Source organism: Hippopotamus amphibius, chromosome 10 (assembly GCF_030028045.1).
Source record: "Hippopotamus amphibius kiboko isolate mHipAmp2 chromosome 10, mHipAmp2.hap2, whole genome shotgun sequence".
Taxonomy (NCBI): domain Eukaryota; kingdom Metazoa; phylum Chordata; class Mammalia; order Artiodactyla; family Hippopotamidae; genus Hippopotamus; species Hippopotamus amphibius.
Genome location: NC_080195.1, coordinates 51,253,060 through 51,274,655, shown reverse-complemented (window position 1 = coordinate 51,274,655; position 21,596 = coordinate 51,253,060). Strand labels below are relative to the sequence as shown.

The 21,596-nt window shown below is 35.2% G+C and overlaps 1 protein-coding gene across 2 annotated transcripts in view; it reads left to right on the top strand.

Annotated features, from left to right (window-relative positions):
- Positions 1-21,596, top strand: part of STXBP5L (syntaxin binding protein 5L) — a 387,479-nt gene that overhangs the window by 195,720 nt on the left and 170,163 nt on the right. For both annotated transcript variants that reach the window (XM_057697539.1, XM_057697540.1), the window contains exons 12-13: positions 2,424-2,571; positions 3,483-3,550. In XM_057697539.1, coding sequence (XP_057553522.1) covers positions 2,424-2,571; positions 3,483-3,550 — 216 coding nt within the window. The remainder of the gene's footprint in view (positions 1-2,423; positions 2,572-3,482; positions 3,551-21,596) is intronic.

Genomic DNA, 21,596 nt, shown 5'->3' with positions numbered 1-21,596 from the left:
TTTTCTCCTCTGTATGGAATAATCTTGCATTCCTTTTTCTCCTAATTAACATCTATAAGAATCTCAACTCAGGTATCGTTTCCTCATTTAAAGAAAATCTTTCATTATCTGTATAATTTGGTCAAATGCTAGATCCATGTTCCTGTCCTTCATAGCTTTGACACGAGATGAAATTTTCCATTTGTTATTGTTTTAAAAATTGTCTCCCTGCTAGACTGTAGGCCTTGTGAAGGACAGACTTTGTCTCCACATGAAGTAGGTTCTTAATAAATTTTTGTTGGATGAAGTACAGTCTGAGTTTTACTTGCAATATAGTTTGTGAATGTAAGAGACAAAGTTCTTTTTTGTGATAATTTACAGCATATAATATTTCAAGAGTTTGAAAGGAAACAGGATTGGCTCATAATATCACCATAACTGAATTCTGCCTAGCTGCTCTATTTATAAACATAAAACCTGATTAAATTTTGTATACAAGTATGGATTTATGTGGTCTTTCTCTAAGTTCTAATATAGGTTTTATTAAAATATACTTTTCTGATTTTACTGGTAGTTAGCTCTTCTTTTTGTGGCATATTTGTTGGTTCCTCATACCTTGTCTAATTGTCTAACATCCTCCAAGGCTTACAGTGCTTTACCTTTAATACTTCACACGCTCTTTAGCATATGCATTTATTCTTTTAATAACATTTTATGGTGGTAAAATATATATAACATAAAAGTTACTGTTTTTATACATTAATTCTTATGCTTTTCATTACCTTATATAAGTATGTGAACTGACATTTTGTTTGCATGTTTTATCTAATATTTTGCCTTCTTCAGCACTATTTTTTAAAATCTGACAGTCCCATTTTGTTGTCTATTAAAAGAAGTTTAATGTGTCAAAAACTGAACATGTTCTCTTTCCCTCCAAATAGTTCCCTTTTAGCCATATTTAGTGTTAACAATTAAATTGCAACTTTCTACTTCTTTTTCAAATTAATTTATTCCTTCCCTCCTTCTTTTCCTGTTAATGCTCTATATGAAAACAAGCACTAGGGCTTAAAAGTTTTTCCTCTTCTTGGTTTCTTGGATTTATGTCTTTGTTTACATTTCTACAACAACCAGTTTACACTTTCATATGTAAATTTTTGTAACACATTTTTAGTTATTATTTCTTTTTTAAATGTCTTTTTTCTACTCTTTGCCAATATAATAAAATGATTTTCCCCAAACATTTTCACGATACTGTTCACCTTCTCAGGAGTCTCTCATTGTAACCTCTTGCTATTATCAAATCCCAGGTTGTAGATCTGATCTTTAAAGTGGTCCACTTATTTTTACTTCTAATTCTTCAAAATCAGAACTATTGATAATTTCTACTCTGAAACAGAGAACCTCTGATCTATTCAGTTTAACCTACATGCCATCTATTAAACACAACTTTCTCCTTTCCACGTGATTTTGCATATACTACTATTCGGATCTGGGAAACCATTAAAATTGGAGGGAAGAGAACCCCTGTCAGCACACACAGACACACACACACACACACACCATACTCCTTCTGGAGTTTGAATTAAGTTTCTGATTGAGTTCCTATAATATTGGGGAAATTATTTTTAATAGTCCTCCTCTCCAAAAAGCACACTGTATCAGAAGTAACGTGATCACACAGACCAAGAACAGATGCAGCATAGAATAATACTCACTTCCACCTACTACGGTGTCTGGTACATCTGGTACATGAGAAGTGCACAATATATTGTGGCTCTAAGAATTCTTAATTTGGTTCTGAACTGATACCCCTTTTTAAGATGATAGTTGGCTTGAGCATATGAAATTTACTGCACCCATAGGTCTGCATTCCAACTGTGTTTTCTAGTTTACATAGGAAACAATCTTAAATGTGTATAATCACACTTACCTACATAGCACACACATCTTTCAGTTACTCCCTATAAAAATACAAAAGCAAAATACTTGCCTACATATTACATCCCTTAGAAAGCATATAAAATTTACTAACATATTTTAATACTTATATTATATAAATATATAGATAAAATTGTATGTAGATAAGGTACCTAGTTGATACGTTTTAATAAACTGACTGATAAGTCAACGTGCTGCATATTTTCAATTTAACATAATTTAGTTTATCCATATTAGAAAGTAATATTGCTGTGGAATTTTGGAATTACAGGAAAGAAAATGAGTTTATTCAAGTAAAATTCTACCAGCATTCATATAGAGATATATATATTTTTAAAAGAGAATTATGGTTCAGGTGATCATTGTTTTATGATGCTTAAAAAATAATTATGTGAAATGTATTCAATATAATTAATACTTAGAAGATTTTAGGGTTTGTTTTATAAAAGTTATTTCATTTTTATATCATTACAAAATGACACTAATATGTTATCTTTATCTATTAGCTTTCCAATCTTTGAAAATCCATATCCCATGGACATTCATGAATCACCAGTTACGTGCACAGCATACTTTGCTGATTGCCCACCAGATCTGATTCTAGTGCTCTACTCTATAGGAGTCAAGCATAGGAAACAAGGATACAGTAATAAGGTAAAAGCAACAATTAGAAATAAATTTTCTTGTATTCATATCTATGTCATATGATCATACTTTTTCCTGTTATTTTATTTTCTGACTTTCCATAGAAGAAGACTTGAACTAAATTCAAGTCATAAGCTAGCACCTATAAAAGACATAATTTCTGAAATTCAAATTTCCTAAGTGCAACATAGCTTTTAGTCCACAAGAATATAAATTTTTTATATAATAAGTATACAATTATGTACTAAGAAATAGTTACCTATCATGTATATTTACATACTAAGTAAATGTTTAAACTAACGTATGTTTGAATCATGTTAATTTAAATTATTTTAGGTGAAGGACTATGTTTTAAGAAATTTGAGTCAACTCTCTCTAGTTATTTCTTATCAGTCAATGGTTAATAAGACATAATTATCAAGGTCATTCATTAAATGACTTTCTAGAATTCCATTTTGTTATGTTTACCTACAGGATTCAAATACTTACAACTGTAATAGACCCCCCCATTATGATTTCTGTTATTTGCACAGGACTGTTGAGATGGACAACTCCAGGGGTCACAATTTACATAGCATTTTGTATTACATGGCACCACTATAGTTTGGCAGTACATAGACTATATGGAAAATGTAGCAACACTGTATTTGTATGATTAAAGATACTTCTTTGCCTTTTTTATATGAATGATAATATTTGTTAAAATTTATATTTTTAAAGGATATGGAATTGTTCATTTGGAATTGTTTGTTCAGTGAAAGAATTAAAAGATAGCTACCTATTTCATTCTTCATTATTTAATAGCTATTTATTTCTAAATGAAACTTTTACCATTATTTTAAAATATTTTTATTTTAAATCTCTAAGTTATTTACATTAAAAAATAAGACTTATAAATTCTTCTTGTATAATCTATTTAGGAGTGGCCAATCAGTGGAGGAGCTTGGAACCTTGGCACGCAAACATATCCAGAAATTATTATTACTGGGTAAGTGGGATGTGACTTATGAGTTTATCAGCTTATCATCAAAAATATTTCATTGAATTTTCACACTTTCCCATAATTGTGCCCTAGGAATGCTGACAGTTTAAATAAGAATATAAGACAAAGCTTCTATCCAAAGATTATATCCTTTATAGAATCAAACCATTGAAAACATAGACATATAACAAAAATAAATAAGTGCAGATTATAAGACCAGAAGAAAGTCAAAGATAGAAAAATCATGAGCGATTAGTCAAGGAAGAATTTCTGTAGAAATCATAGATTATTAGCCTTAGAAGGGCCCTTACCAATATCTCTTGATTCCATCTAAATTCAGGAATCAGTGCTCTGTATCCCCATCAAGTGGTTATTTAAAGTATGCTTCAAAACTTATAGCACCAGAAATGTTATTACTTCCTATAGCAACCCACTTCATGCTCTAATATTAGGAATGTAAATAGAAACATAGCAACAGATAAAGATAAGATTTAAAAGATCATAAGGTGTTCTGCTTATGGAATATGGGATAGATGTACTTTTCCCTATTCTTCTCACTAACTACAACTAAACCCCCTGGATGTTATGTATTAAACAAATATAATATGACTGGAAAAGATGGAGAGAAGTCAGACTGGCTAGGACCCTAAAGACCCAAGGAATGACATGGAAGTGAGTTTCCTGGCATTTCTTTTTGCCTCATATGTCCCAGAATTGGAGCTGAGGAAGCTGGCAACCTGGAACTGCCGATGGGTGCAAATCTAAAAAGCCCAACAAAAGCTACATCTTTCTAGCCAGAAGATGAGGAAAGGGGCAGCCTATCAAGACAGTAAACTTCTAGAAAATTACCTTTCAATTATAGCTAACCACCACAGAAAAAAAACTATGGGTCCACCCCAACCCACTTCATCAAAGGTTGAATGGGGAGTCTGGACTTTCACCCTCATCAGTTCATAACAAGGTGCCTCCACTTGCCCATGATGGGGGTTCAGTTCCTGACACTGAGCAAAGGCTGAGTAGGATGCTCGGACTTTTAACCCTGCTGAGTGGTAAGGAAACTCATTACCTGTGGTGACAGAGATCATGTGGGGAGCCAGAATTCCCAGCACTGCCCAGCAGTAATGAGGAGCCAGATACCCTCCCCTTTTTGTGTCAGTGGAAGTCCAGTGAAGAAGGAGAAAAGAAGAACAGGACTGAAAAAGCTCATAAGGAAATAATGGTTGAAAATATCCCAAATTTGGCAAAAGACAAGAACCTAGAGATTGCAGAAGGTGAGTGAATCACAAGAAATCCACAAGACACATCATAGTTAAGCTTTTGAATGCTAAAAACCAAGAAAAAAAAAATCATGAAAACAGCTAAAGAGAAATGACACCTTGCCAACAGGGTAAAACCAATTTGAATGATGGTAGATTTCCCATTAAAAACCATGGAGACCAGAGGAAATGTGAATATTTTCCTAAGGGCTGAAAGAAAAGAACTGGCAACCTAGAATCCTACACCCAGCAAAAATATCTTCTGGGAATTAATAAGAAATTAATACATTCTGAGATGAGGGAAACTAAGAATTTGTCAACATCAGACCTTTTCTAAAAGAATGGTAAAGAAATTTCTCTAAACAGAAAGCAAATGATAAAAGAAGGAACCTTGGAATATGAGGAAGGAAGGAAGAACACAGTAAGCAAAACTATGGGTAACTACAATAGGCTTTCCTTCTCTTGAGTTTTTAAAATTATATTTGATGGTTGAAGAAAATATTATGGTTATATTGATGTGGTTCTGCATATGTATAGAGGAAATATTTAAAGTAATTGTAAATGGGTGAAGGTAAAACTAGTATAAAGAAAGGTTAGGTTTTATACTTCCCTTAAAATAGTAGTATGATAACACCAGTAGACTGTGACAAGTTAAATGAATATACAATGCAGTACCTAAAGCAATGCTTTAAAAAATCTAGGCTAAGAGATGCACTGAAAAACATTATTGACACATAAAAATGGATGTACTGGATTTCTCTGGTGGCGCAGTGGTTAAGAATCTGCCTGCCAATGCAGGGGACATGGATTCGATCCCTGGTCTGGGAAGGTCTCACATGCTGCAGAGCAACTAAGCTTGTGCACCACAACTACTGAGCCTGTGCTCTAGAGCCCATGAACCACAACTACTGAGCCTGTGTGCTGCAACTACTGAAGCCCGTGCTCCTAGAGCCCGGGCTGCAACAAGAGAAGCCCACACACTGCAACAAAGAGTAGCCCCCACTCACCGCAACTAGATAAACCCCACGCATAGCAAGGAAGACCCAACACAGCCAAAAAAAAAAAAAAAAAAAAAAGGGATGTACTAAAATAATTCAGTTAACCCATAGGAAAGCAAAGGAAAAACCAATGACAATAAAAGAAGAAAAAACAGAAAAAAAAAAAAAAGAGTTAATCATTGAAATGTTAAGGCTTAAATGTAATAGTCTAAATATATCAATTCAAATGCATTGATTGGCAGAGTGGATTAAAAAACATAACCCAACTCCATTCCATTAACAATATACTCACTTCAGATATCACAGTACAGTCAGGTTTAGAGAATAAGGATAGAAAAATACTTTATAAAAGAATTAATGGAGAATGACATCAGCAAGATGTCAAAATAAGTAGCCCCATTCTCCCACAGACACACTGATGAAACAACAATAGCCTTTATGAAAACTCTAGAAACCAGTTAGGAAATCATAGTACCTTAGGGGAGCTCAAAGTCAAGAGCAGCCACACTGATATGGGTAAAAACAACCATTTTATTTCAACTGTGTTTGCTCCTCTCCCAAATTGGGGAGCTCATGTTCAGGAGGAATCTTCTCTCATGAGAGGGAAGTAGTAGAGTAGGCTTTACATCCAATGTTCCTGCTTTTCAGGGGACTTCCAAAGAGGCTAGTTTTTATCTCCCCTGAGTCAGGGTACTGATGGAATCTGGATGCTTGGGGCCTGTAGAGAACAAAAGAGAGCTCAGTGGCTTGTTGAAGAAACTTGCAGGACTATAGGCAGATAATAGAAGGAGCAAGAGAATGCAAGCTCCTGAAAAAGAAACCAGCAAACCTCTCTAATTGGGAAATTACACATACAGTCCCAGAGAAGATGCATCCCCATTGAAGGTTTGAGATACCCCAAGGCTCTTGAGCTTGGTGAAGGTCTTACCCTGTATAAAGCCAGGTCATAACAGGTGGCTGTATTTTCAAATTCTAAATTCACAGTAAAAAAATAACAAGGTGCACAAAGAAACAGGCGAACACAACCCAATCAAAGGAACAAGATAAATGTCTAGAAACTGACCCTAAAGAATTTGATATCTGTTAATTACCTGACAAACAATTCAAAATAATTGTCTTAAAGAAACTCAGTGCATGAGGAGAGAACACAGGTAGACAACTAAATGAAATCAGGAAAATGATGCATGACTGAAATGAAAATATCAACAAAAAAGGTAGAAACTATTGAACCAGAAAGAAACTCTTAAGTAGAAGAATACAATAACCAATTTAAAGATTTTACTAGAAGGGATCAACAACAGATTTAATCAGAAGAAAGAACCAGCAAACTTGAAGATAGGTAATAAGAAATTACTGAGTCAGAGGAACAAAAGGAAAAAGAATGAAGAAAAGTGGCAACTGCCTAAAGGACTTACGGGATACCATCAAACACACCAATGTTTGTAGCAATATGGGAGTCCCAGAAGACTAGAGAGAGAATGAAACAGAGAACTTATTTGAGGAAATGTTGGCTAAAAACTTCTCAAATCTGAGGAAATAAATGGAGTATTATATTCATTGGATATGTATTAGAATACTCATGAGGATGAACTCAAAGGGTCCCACACTGAGACACATTATAATCAAATTGTCAAAGACAAAGAAACAATCTTAAAAGCAGCAACAGAAAAGCTACTCATATATATGAAAACTGTCATAAGATTATCATTGCATTTCTCAACAGAAGTATTACAGGCTAGAAGGGAGCAGGATGATATACTTAAAGTGCATAAAGAAAAGTCAGCCATGGAACACTATATCTGGAAAACTGTACTTCAAGAATGAAGGAGAAATAAAGACCATCCAAAATAAACAAAAACTGAAGCCATTTATTACCACTAAACCTGACTCACAAGAATTGCTAAAGGGAGTCCTTTGAGTTGAAATGAATGAACACTAGACAACAAAATGAAAAGATATGAAAATACAAAGCTCTCTGGTAAAAGTAAATGCATAGGCAAAAACATAATCCTGTAACACTGTAGTGGTGGTGCATGAATCACTTTAAATTCAGATGTAGAATTTAAAAGATAAAAGCATTTTTTAAAAACTATAACTATAAAACTGTGTTAATGGTTACAAAATATAAAGAGATGTATTGATAATTTACAACATCAATAACATAAAGTGAGGGGGGACATAAAGAAGTAGGTTTTTTTTTTTTCCAGTTATGATGTGCTGTATTACTTAACATAGATCATGACTTCCTTTGTTAATCATCAAATATGCATTCATGGCATCATTTTCAAAGGCTTCTGTCCATTCCCAACACAAAATGTTAATCCACTGTCATAAGATTATCATTGCATTTCTCAGCAGAAATATTACAGGCTCCATTGCAATCTTTGTTTTCTTTTCTTTTTTCTTTTCTTTTCTTTTCTTTTCTTTTCTTTTCTTTTCTTTTCTTTTCTGGAGAACTTTTGTTGAGATACAATTGACATACAATAAACTGTATATATTTAAAGTGTACACAACCTTTGGTTTATTTTCAAATAGATCTATGATGTAAACAACTTCATGCTCTGGATCTTTTGGGATATGGAGTCTGAGCTCACCTGAGGACAGGTGGTCATGCCCAACCCCACGGGGAGTCTTGTGGATCAAGTCAGCCTTGAGAGGAGAGGGGGGATAAAGGACCTGAGGACTAAGGGTACCTTTGGGTAGATTTCTAAGGGTGACCCCTCACACTACCCTAAACCCACCATGTGATTTCCACCAACCCAGCAGCATCTATACCCTAAGCAACAGCAAGGCCACACCTATGCCTGGAGGAACTCAGCCCCTAGGAATCAGACCCATGGAACCTGCACTTATGGAAATTCTTACCTGAAGTCTTCACACTACTCAGTAGTCTCAGGTGTGCTATGCCTGATATCTCTAGCTCAGTGCTACTGAATATTGGTTTTAGGGAATAACATCTACACCAACAAGAAAACTTGTTAAAGATGCCATTTCATGAGCCCTGCAGGAGAATCATAACTTAGGGAATCATAACTTTGGGGGCCTTGATTCCCTCCAAATTTTCATGCACTTTAAAGATTCAGAAAAAATGTTTACTACATGGTTCCCATACAGTTTTCCATTAGTATTACATGATGAGTATTTAGAAATAACATCACCTGTGCCCTCCCCAAAGAGTCTGTCTATTGATCTGGGTGGGAGCATCCATGTTGTTTTAACTCCAGGTGATTCTAAGTTTAGGACAGATTTAAGTCCAAGGGCTGCTGGGTACATTGGTGAGAGTTGCTTCCAGCCTTTGGTCCCTTTGCCTTTTGGGAGACATTGATTTCTGTGCTACATGGGCTTGGAAGGGCCAGGGCAGTGTAGCCCACTTAAGGGGTAGGGTTTTTGTATGCAGTTGTAGTTAAGTTGTTGTCACTTTAAAATAGATCACTATAACTATAAGATGTTTTATGCAATGCACATGGTAACTACAAAGAAAATACCTATAGAATATGAACAAAAGAAAGTGAGAAAGAAATCAAAGTGTGTCGCTATAAAAAAATCAATGAAACACAAAGGAAGGCAGCAAGAAAGAAAACAAGGGGCAAAACAAATGCAATATAGGCATAAAACAGTTTTTAAATGGCAATGGTAATTTCTTTAAATATAAATTAGTTAAACTCCCAAATCCAAAGACACGGAATGGAAGAATGGAAAAAGAAACAAGATCTAATATATACTGTCTACAGGAGACTCACTTTAGATAAAACGGTCTACATAGGCTGAGAATGAAAGGATTGGTAAATATATTCCATGCAAATGCTAACCAAAAAGATATCAGGGGTGACCATATTCTTATCAGACAAAATAGGCTTTAAGCCAGAAACTGTCATAAAGACAAAGAAGGATATTATATGATAAAATAGTCAATTCACCGGAAAGAAATAAAAATTATAAATGTATATTTGCCTAACAACAGAGCACCCAAATATATAAAGCAAACATTGACAGAATTGAAGGGAGAAATAGATAATAGTGCAAAAACAGTAAGGGTTTTTAATACCCTACTTTCAATAATGAATAGACCACCAGACAGAAGTTCAATAAGGAAACAGAGGACTTGAAAAACACTATAGAACATTTGAACCTAACAGGCATATGCAGAACACTCTACCCAACAACAGCAGAATATACATTGTCCTCAAGTACACATGAAACATTCTCCAGGATAGATCACTTTAGGCCATAAAACAAGTCTTAAAGTTTTTAAGAAGATTGAAATCATAAGTATTTTTTACAACTAAAATGAAATGAAATTAGAAATGAATAGCAAAAGTTTGAGTGGAAAATCCATAAAATATGTGGAAATTAGGAAATATGCTCTTGAACAACCAGCGAACTAAAGAAATCACAAAGAAGTTGGAAAACATCTTGAGAAAAATGATAAAGAAAAAACATATCAAACTTATGGAGTGCAATAAAAGCATGACTAAGAGGTTTACAAGTAAACCTCTAAGAAGTTTATACTAGTAAATGCCAATGTTTAAAAAAGATCTAAAATCAACTATTTAACTGTACACCTCAAAGGATTAGAAGAAACTAAACCCAAAGTTATCAGAAGGAAAGAAATAACAAAGATTAGAACAGAAATGAAAACAAAATAGAAGGTAGAAAAACAATACAAAATATTTAAAAACTGAGTTTTTTTTTAAGGTCAACGAAACTGACAAACTCTTAGCTAGACTAAGAAAAAAAGGCTCAAGAAATATCAGAAATGAAAGAAGAGACATTACAGTTGATGCCACAGAAGTAAAAAAGCTTCATAAGAGACTACTCTGAACAATTACTTGCCAACAAACTGGATAACCTAGAAGAAATGGATAAATTTCTGGAAACATGCAACAGACCAAGAGTGAACCATGAGGAAATAAAATCTGACAGACCTATAATTAGTAAGAAAATTGAATAAGTAATAAAAAAAATCTCCCAACAAAGAAAAGCCCAGAAGTAGAGAGCTTAACTGGAAAATTCTACCTAACATTTAAAGAATTAACAGTAGTTCTTTTTTAAACTCCTCAAAAAATTGAAGAGGGAACACTTCCAAACTCACTATATGAGAACAGCATTATTCTTATATCAAAATCAGACAAAGATGCTACCAGAAAAGAAAACTACAGAGCAATATCCCCAGGGACTGTTATTGCAAAAATCCTCAACAAAATACTAGCAAAACAAATTCAGCTACACATTAAAAGGATTATACATCATGACCAAGTGGGATATATCCTCAGGATGCAAGGATGGTTCAACATGAAAACCAATCAGTGTGGTGTACCACACTAACAGAATGAAGGATAAAAACCACATGAACATCTCAGATGAAGCAGAGAAAGCATTTGACAAAATCCAACACTCTTTAATGATAAAGGCATTCAACAAGCTAGTAATAGAAGGAATTACCACAACATAATAAAGGTCATGTAAGAAAAGCACATAGCTAACTCAATGGTGAATAACTAAAAGTTTCCCTCTAAAATCAGAAACAAAGGAAGGATACCCACTCACACAACTTGATTCAACATAAAGCTAGAGTTCTTACACTTCCTGATTTCAAAACATGATACAAAGCTAATCAAAAATATTACAAAGTTATCAAATCAGTGTGGTGCTGGCATAAAGATATACTGACCATTGAAACAGAGTAAAGAACTTGTAAATAAATCATCAGACTATACGGTCAAATCTTTGATAGAGATACCAAGGCTATACAATGGGGAAAGGATACTTCTTCAACAAATGACTTTGGGAAAACATTATTTGCACATGTGGAAGAATGAAATTGGACCTTTGCCTTATCCCTTACACAAAATCAACTGAAAAACAAAAATCCTAAATGTAAGACCTGAAACTAAAGAACACCTAAAAGAAAACAGGAAAAGCCTCCTGATATTGGACTTGGCAATTATTTCTTAGTTGTGACACCAAAAACACAGGCAACAAAAAACAAAAATAGACAAATGGGACTACCTCAACTTAAAAACTTCTGTGATATCAAATGTGAATAACTTTTAGAACTTGCAAAAATAAAAACTAAAAAAAACAATAAAAATAAATAAAAACTTCTGTGAGACAAATAAAACAATCAACAGGGTGAAAAGTCAGCCTACAGAGTAACAGAAGTTATTTTCAAACCATATATCTGTTGAGGGGTTAATATCCAAACTATATAAAGAACTCCTACAACTCAACAACAAAAACACACAATTAAAATGGGCAAAGGACTTGAATTCGGTATTTCTCCAAAGATACACAATTGGCTTATAAACATATGAAAAGATGTTCAACATCACTACTCATCAGGGAAATGTAAGTCAAATCCACAATGAGATATCACTTTATACCTGTTAAGATAGCACTATAAAGCACCAACCAGGAATTAAGTGTAGGTGAAGATGTGGAGAAATTGGAACCTTTGTGCACAGTTGGTTGAAATATACAGTGATGTTTCTGCTATGGAAAACAATATAGAGTTTCCTCAAAAAATTAAAATTAGAACTACCATATACTCCAGCAGTCCTATTTCTAAGCACGTATTCAAAAGAATTGAAAACAGTGTGTCAAAGATGTTCCATGTTTATTGCAGCATTTATTCACAGTATCCAAGAGGTGGAAGCAACATAAATGTCCATCATAAAATGAATGAATTTCTTAAATGTGTTGTATACAATTGAATAGTATTTAGTTTAGCCTTAAAAAGGAAGGATGAACCTGAAGGAAATTATGCTAAGTGAAATAAGCCAGTCTCAAAAACACAAATAATGCGTGATCCCACTTATATCAGGTACTTTGAACAGACAAATTCATAAAGACAGAAAGGATGGTGGTTGCTTGAGAGATAAGGGAAAAGGGAGTTGTTGTTCAATGGATGCAGAGTTCAGTTTTTCTAGATGAAAAAATTCTAGAGATCTGCTGCACAACCATGTACGTGTAGTTGACACTATTGTATTATGCACTTAAAAATGGTTAAAATGATAAATTTTATTTTTTTACCACAATAAAAAAAATCAATGTAAATTATATAACTAAAAGTTATTGTAACTGAAAATAAGAACTAAATAAATTGGCTTAACAGCATCTAGTGATGTTGGAAAGAGGATTAGTAAACTGGGAGATAGTGAGTAGAAAATATCCAGATGCAGATGGATGCACAGAGGAAAAAAAAGAGCCTAAGAGATATATGATATTGGTGAAGAAGTTTGAACATATATGTAACTGGAGACACAAACAGAAAGGAGACAGAGAATAAAGCAGAATAAATTGTTGAATGATAATGGCTCAGATGTTTTCCCATGGAGAACAGAAATTCAAAAAGTGCTGAAAACTAAAAGCAGAGTAAATAAAAGGAAAACCATCTACACAGATTGTAGTAAAACTGATGAAAACAAAGGGTAATGAAAAAATTATTTAAAGCAGCCAGAGGTGGACACTTTACAATAAAACAAGCAATAAGATTGAGTTGATTTTTTTTTTAACACAGATGGTAAAAAGAGAATGTATTGGTATAAAATCTCTATAGTACTGGGAAAAAATGCTAATATAGAATTTCACACTTAGCAAAAATATTCTCCAACTATGAAGGAAAATATTTTTCAAAAGTTGAAAGCATTTATTGCCAGGAGAACTGCACTTACATTAAAAAAAAAACTAAACTAAATGCTTTAAATAGAAGGAAAACAATACCAGATAGAATAATAGAAATACAGAAATTAAATAATAACAATGGAAAAAAGGTAAATGCAGGAATAAATCTAAATAAATAATAATATTATGTTTTGGTATAAGTATTAAAATGGCAATAATTTTTTTTTTACAGTGTTGAAGATCATTTATTCATTTTTCAGTGTATCCTTTCCTCTGTTTGACTCAATCTATGACCATACAGGGAAGAGCATATCATTTTGGTCATTGTATTCTAAGTAGTATTTGTTAAAAAGAAGATTTAAAAAAAGAATAAATCTTGAAAAATTTTGCTGACCTGAAATGTGGGTAAATTAGGCATCAAGAGCACAATCCTTTTTTATGCTTTTATATTTTTGCTGTGTATTGTTTGATTGCAAGTATTTTATTGTAATAGCACTCATTTTTTTTAAGCTATGTATTGGCATATAATTGCTTCACACTCTTGTACCAGCTTTTGAGGTACACCAAAGTGAATCAGCTGTATTTATACATATATCCCCATATGCCCTCCCTCCTGCGACTCCTTCCCATCCTCCCTGTCCATATCCTCTAAGGCATCACCCATCATCGAATTGATCACCCTTTGTTATACAGCAACTTCCCACTAGCTATCTGTTTTGAGGTTGGGAGTGTAAATATGTCTATGCTACTCTCTCACTTCATCCCAGCTTCCCCTTCGCCTACCCCCCATGCAACCCTGTGTTCTCCAGTCCAGGATGCATCTGCATCCTCATTCTTGCCCTGTCACTGGGTTCATCAGTACCATTTTTTTTTAAGATTCCTTATATATGAGTTAGCATACAGTATTTGTTTTTCTCTTTTTCGCTTACTTCACTCTGTATGACAAACTCTGGGTCTATCCACCTCATTACATATAGCTCCATTTCATTCCTTTTTATGGCTGAGTTATATTCCATTGTATATATGTGCCACATTTTCTTTATCCATTCATCTGTTGATGGGCATTTAGGTTACTTCCATGTTCTGGCTATTGTAAATAGTGCTGCAGTGAACATTATGGTATATGTTTCTTTTTGGATTATGGTTTTCTCTGGGTATATGACCAGTAGTGGGATTATTGGAACATATGGTACCTCTATTTTTAGTTTTTAAGGAACCTCCAAACTGTTTTCCATAGTGGCTGTACCAACTTACATTCCTACCAACAGTGCAGGAGGATTCCCTTTTCTCCATACCCTCTTCTTGTTTCCAGATTTTGTGATGATGGTCATTCTGATTGGTGTGAGGTGATACCTCATTGTGGCTTTGACTTGCATTTCTCTAATGATTAACGATGTGGACCATCCTTTCATGTGTTTGTTAGCCATCTGCATGTCTTCTTCGGAGAAATGTCTATTTAGGTCTTCTGCCCATTTGTGGATTGGGTTATTTGCTTTTAAGCTGCATGAGCTGCTTGTATATTAGGAGATTAATCCTTTGTCGGTTGCTTCATTGGCAAGTATTTTCTCCCATTCTGAGGCTTGCCTTCTTGTCTTGTTTATGGTTTCTTTTGCTGTGCAAAAGCTTTTAAGTATTGTTAGGTCCCATTAGTTTATTCTTGATTTTATTTTCATTATTCTAGGAGGTGGGTCAAAAAGGATCTTGCTTTGATGGATGTCATAGAGTATTCTGCCTATGTTTTCCTCTGGGAGTTTTATAGTGTGTGGCCTTACATTTAGGTCTTTAATCCATTTGAAGTTTATTTTTGTGTATGGTGTTAGGAAGTATTCTAATTTCATTCTTTTACATGTTGCTGTCCACTTTCCCAGCACCACTTACTGAAGAGGCTGTCTTTTTTCCATTCTATATTCTTGCCTGCTTGGTCAAAGATAAGGTGCCCATATGTGCATGGGTTTACCTCTGGGTTCTCTATTCTGTTCCATTGATCTTCCTTTCTGTTTTTGTGCCAGTACCATACTGTCTTGATCACTGTGGCCTTGTAGTATAGTTTGAAGGAAGGAAGCCTAATGCCACCAACTCCATCTTTCCTTCTCAAGATTGCTTTGGCTATTTGGGGTCTTTTATGTTTCCATACAAATCGTAAGATTTCTTGCTCTAGTTCTGTGAAAAATGCTGTTGGTAATTTGATAGGGATTGCATTGAATCTGTGAATTGCTTTGGGTAAGATAGTCATTTTCACAATGTTGATTCTTCCAAACCAAGATCATGGTATGTCTCACCATCTGTTTGTATCATCTTTGATTTCTTTCAACATTGTCTTATAATTTTCTGCATACAGGATTTTTGCCTCCTTAGGCCGGTTTATTCCTAGGTATTTTATGCTTTTTGTTGCAATGGTAAATGGGAGTTTCCTTAATTTCTCTTTCTGATCTTTCATTGTTAGTGTATAGGAATGGAAGAGATTTCTGTGCATTAATTTTGTATCCTGCTAGTTTGCTAAATTCATCGATTAGTGCTAGCAGTTTTCTGATAGCATCTTTAGGGTTTTCTATGCATAATTTGTCATCTACAAAGAGTGACGATTTTACTTCTTTCCAATTTAGGTTCCTTTTGTGTCATTTTCTTCTCTGATTGCTGTGGCTAAAACTTCCAAAATTATGTTGAATAATAATGGTGAGAGTGGGCACACTTGTCTTGTTCCTGTTCTTAGAGGGAATGCTTTCAGTTTTTCACCATTTAGAATGATGTTGGCTTTTGGTTTCACATATATGACTTTTATTATGTTGAGGTAATTTCCTTCTGTGCCCATTTTCTGGAGAGTTTTTATCATAAATGGATATTGAATTTTGTCAAAAGCTTTTTCAGTATCTATTGAGATGATCATATGGTTTTTATCCTTCAATTTGTTAATATGATGTATCACATTGATTGATTTGCATATATTGAAGAATCCTTGCATCCCAGGGATAAACCCCACTTGATCATGGTGTATGATCTTTCTAATGTGCTGTTGGAGTCTGTTAGCTAGTATTTTGTTGAGGATTTTTGCATCTATATTCATCAGTGATATTGGTCTGTAGTTTTCTCTTTTTGTGACATCTTTGCCTGGTTTTGGTATCAGGGTGATGGTGGCCTCGTAGAATGTTTGGGAGTGTTCCTCCTTCTGCTATATTTTGGAAGAGTTTGAAATATTTGATAGAACTCACCTGTGAATCCATCTGACCCTGGGCTTTTGTGTGTTGGGAGATTTTTAATCACTGCCTCAATTTCCGTACTTGTGATTGGTCTGTTCATAGTTTCTATTTCTTCCTGGTTCAGTCTTGGAAGATTGTATTTTTCTAAGAATGTATCCATTTCTTCCAGGTTATCCAATTTGTTGGCATATAGTTGCTTGTAGTATTCTCTCATGATCTTTTGTATTTCTGCGGTGTCCGTTGTGACTTCTCCTTTTTCATTTCTAATTCTGTTCATTTTTGTCTTCTCCCTTTTTTTCCTAATGAGTTTGGCTAATGATTTATCAATTTTATCTTCTCAAAGAACAGGTTTTAGTGTTATTGATCTTTGCTATTGTTTCCTTCCTTTCTTTTTCATTTATTTCTGCTCTGATCTTTATGATTTCTTTCCTTCTGCTCACTTTGCAGTTTTTTTGTTCTTTCTCTAATTGTTTTAGGTGTAAGGTTAGGTTGTTTATTCGAGATTTTTCTTGTTTCTTGAGGTAGGACAGTATTGCTGTAATCTTCCCTCTTAGAACTGCTTTTGCTGCATCCCATAGCTTTTGGGTTGTTGTGCTTTCATTGTCATTGTTTCTAGGTATTTGTTGATTTCCTCTTTGATTTCTTTAGTGATTTCTTGGTTGTTTAATAGTGAATTGTTTAACCTCCATGTGTTTGTATTTTTTGCAGTTTTTTTCCTGTAATTGATATCTAGTCTCATGATGTTGTGGTCAGAGAAAATGCTTGATATGATTTCAATTTTTTTGAATTTACTAAAGCTTATTTTGTGACCCAAGATGTGATCTATCCTGGAAAATGTTCCATGTGCACTTGAGAAGAACGTGTATTCTGCACTTTTGGATGGGATGTCCTAAAAATATTAATTAAGTCAAGATATTCTAATGTGTCATTTAAAGCTTGTGTGTCCTTATTTATTTTCTGTTTGGATGATCAGTCTATTGATGTAAGTGGAGTGTTAAAGTCTCCTACTATTATTGTGTTACTGTTGATGTTCCCTTTTATGGCTGTTAGCATTTGCCTTATATATTGAGGTGCTCCTGTGTTGGGTGCATAGATATTTACAATTGTTACATGTTCTTCTTGGATTGATCCCTTGATCATTATGTAGTGTTCTTCCTTGTCTCTTGTAATAGTCTTTACTTTCAAGTCTAATTTGTCTGATATGAGTATTGCTACTCCAGCTTTCTTTTGACTTCCATTTGCATGGAATATCTTTTTCCATCCCTTTACTTTCAGTCTATGTGTGTCCCTTGGTCTGAAGTGGGTTTCTTGTAAGCATCATATAGAAGGGTCTTGTTTTTGTGTCCATTCAGCCAGGCTGTGTCCTTTGGTTAGAGCCTTTAATCCGTTTACAAAAAGGTAATTATTGACATGTATGTTCCGATTACCATTTTCTTAATTGTTTTGGGTTTTTTTTTGTAGGTCTTTTCCTTCTGTTGTATTTCCTACTTAGAAAAGTTCCTTTAGCAATTGTTGTAAGTTTGGTTTGTTGGTGCTGAATTCTCTTAACTTTTGCTTGTCTGTAAAGCTTTTGTTTTCTCCATCAAATCTGAATGAGATTCTTGCAGGGTAGAGTATTCTTGGCTGTAGGTTTTTCTCTTTCAGAACTTTCAGTATATCCTGCCATTCCTTTCTGGCCTGCAGAGTTTCTGCAGAAAGATCAGTTCTTATCCTTATGGGTTTTCCCTTATATGTTATTTGTTGCTTTTTTCTTGCTGCTTTTAATATTTTTTTCTTTGTATTTAATTTTCGTTAATTGGATTAACATGTGCCTCGGTGTATTTCTCCTTGGGTTTATTCTGTATGGGACTCTCTGCACTTCTTGGACTTGGTTAATTATTTCCTTTTGCATGTTGGGGAAGTTTTCTACTATAACCTCCTGAAATATTTTCTCAGACCTTTACTGTTTTCCTTCTTCTTCTGGGATGCCTATGATTCGAATGTTGGTATGCTTAATGTTGTCACCAAGGTCTCTGAGACTGTCTTCCATTTTTTTTATTCTTTTTTATCTTTTCTGCTCTGTAGCAGTTATCTCCCCCATTCTATCTTCCAACTCACTTATTCATTCTTCTGCCTCAGTTATTCTGCTGTTTTTAACATCTAGAGTATTTTTAATTTCAGTTATTTTGTTGTCCATTACTGTTTGTTTGCTCTTTAGTTCTTCTGAATGCTTATTAACTATTTCTTGTGTTTTCTCTATTTTGTTTTCAAGAAATGGGATCATGTTTCTTATCATTACTCTGAATTCTTTTTCAGGCAGTTTTCCTATTTCCTCTTCCTTTATTTGGTCTTGTGGGTTTTTTTCCTGCTCCTTTGCCTGCATGGTTTTTCTTTGTTTTCTCATTGTGTCTAATTTATAGGATTTGCTGTCTCCTTTCCCTATGCTGCCTAGTAGTAATTCCTCTTGTTTCTGCCCTCTGCCCTCTGTGGTGGTGTTTGTCCAGTGTCTTGAGTAGGCTTCCTAATGGGGGTCTGGTGTCTGCTTTCTGGTGTGTGGCTCTGTGTCTTTTCTCTCTGATGAGCAGGGCCATGTCAGGTGGTGTGTTTTAGGGTATCTGTGAGGTTAATGTGGCTTTAGGTAGTCTGTGTGCTGATGGGTGGGTTTGTGTTCCTGTCTTGTTTGTAGTTTGGTGTCAGGTGTCCAGCACTGGCAGTTGCAGACAGTCAAATGAAGCTGGGTCTTAGACTCTGATACAGGGCTCCATGAGAATTTTCTGCAGTTAATTTTCCCTGTGTCTGAGGACTCCCTAGTAGTCTAGCATCCTGGATTCAGTGCTCCCTCCCCAGAGCCTCCTACTTGACTTCTGATATAGCTTTCCAGACTTCAGAGGTTGCTTGTCCTGGCAATAAAGGGGTTTAAAGAAGACTGTCCAAGCCCCAGACTATTGGCAGAGTGCTGAGTCAAACAAATACTAAATCAAGGGAACACGTACATGTACAAGATACACAAATACTGAATCCAATAGAACATAAGGCACTAGAAAGGCCTGACAGAAGAACCCCAGGATGCAATCAGACAATCAAAGAGAAAACCAACAGAAATTCAAAACCAAATAATAAAAAAAATTAAAAAATAAAAACCTCTACACACACAAACAAAAATCAAGGGAAATTTTGAAAGCTTGGATCAAATATAATAAAGAGCAAGAGTACCACCAGACAGACTGAAGATTCTCAGAACAAAATCAGGCAGTGATAATCAGAAGTAAGATAAGGACCAGACCTAATAATGAAAACCAAAGCAGTGTGTCATCTGGAGAATAAAGCAAAGAAACAGAGTTGAGTGATAATATTGATTATAAGTATATTAAGATAAAATAAACTAGAAAAGAATAGAAGACAGGGCCACAGAAGAGTGTAGTGTGACTGGAAATATGAAAAGTAAAAGTAAAAAATAGAAATGTATAAAAGATAGAGAAGAAAAGAAGTTAGGAGGAATACAGTCAGCACTACAAAAAACTTAGCTAGAAATAGAAATATATAAAAAGGCTAAAAGTAAAAATAGAATAAAAAATCAAAAAAAGAAATATGTTATAAAACATGTAGATCCCTTAGGGCTAAGATCATAATTAATTTAAAAAAAAAGCTAGAACTGACCCCAGAATGGACCAGATCAATAGTATTAATAATAATATTTTTGTTTCCTTGGGGTCTCAGCTGTAAGTGTCCGTCTACCCACCTTGGGCTTTTCGTGTTACTCTGTGACCAGCAGAGCTTCCTTTATTTTTTGTCTGTAAGAACTGGTTTGTGGGGAGAGGGAGGGTACCATAGTGGCACCTTCCCCTGGGAGTGAGTGAGCAGTGGCACCCTGCCTGGGTCATGGCAGCTTGGTCAGTGGTGGCAGTGCCTGTTGCAGAGGGATGCTGGTGGCTCAGGGGTAAACAGAATGTCTCCAGAGCTGGGCCACTCTGCATACTTTTGGCTCTCGGCTGCAGGCACTCTAGGCCAGCCACGCCCAGAGGCCTTTGTTATCCCTCACTGCATTAGCCAGGCCCAGAGGGGTCCTTCCTTTGTCTGTCTCAGCACCAAGAGAGAGAGACTACATCCATGGCTCCTCCGCCCTGCTTGTGAGTCAGCAGTATTGAGCCACCACCATGGCTGCCCAGCTTTCCACAATAGGCATTCTCCACTGCAGATTTCTTCCCTCCTGTCCTCTCAGTATGTCTCCCCACTGCCAACAATATTTCTCACCCTGAACCAGTTCTCTGGTTCCCACATTCCAGCTCCAAGAGCCCCTGTTCAGCTGTGTACCGACGTCTCAGTCCAGACTTGCTGAGCCATGGTGTGGACCTTCTGTGTGTTTCTGACTCTTTCCCATCTGCCACAGATCAGCTGCTTCACGCTCTTTGAACAGTCCCAAATACTTCCCTTCTGACCCAGGGAAACTCCCCATTGGAGGGGGGTTTCCCCATCAGATAAGTGACATTTCCCTGAATTCGGCAATCTCCCCTCTGTTTCAGATGTCCCTGCCCCGGGGTGTGGGACCCATCCCTTTCCTTTCTTCTCCTCCTCTTTCTCCTTTTTTTACCCCTCTGTCCTACCCAGTTACATTGGGATCTTTGCAGTCCTTTCTGGTGTCTGAGGTCTTCTGCTGGTGTTCAGCTGGTTCTCTGTGGGGATTATTGTGTCTTTTGATGTATTCCTGATGCATCTGTGGAGAGGGATGCATTCCACATCCTTCTACTTCACTGCCATCTTTCTTTTCCTCAAAATGGCAATAATTTTTAATAATATTATAGAATGAAAATATATTATAATACTAGCACAAAAGGTAGGAGAAAGGAAAATAGAGGTAAAATATTTAACATTCTTGCCTACCATCTATCTGGGTAGTTGTAAACTTAACAATTTAAGGATCAACAATTTAAGGATCAGTTTTTTAATATCTGTGATAACCACTAAAATAATAGTACAAGAATATAATACTCAAAAACTAATAAAA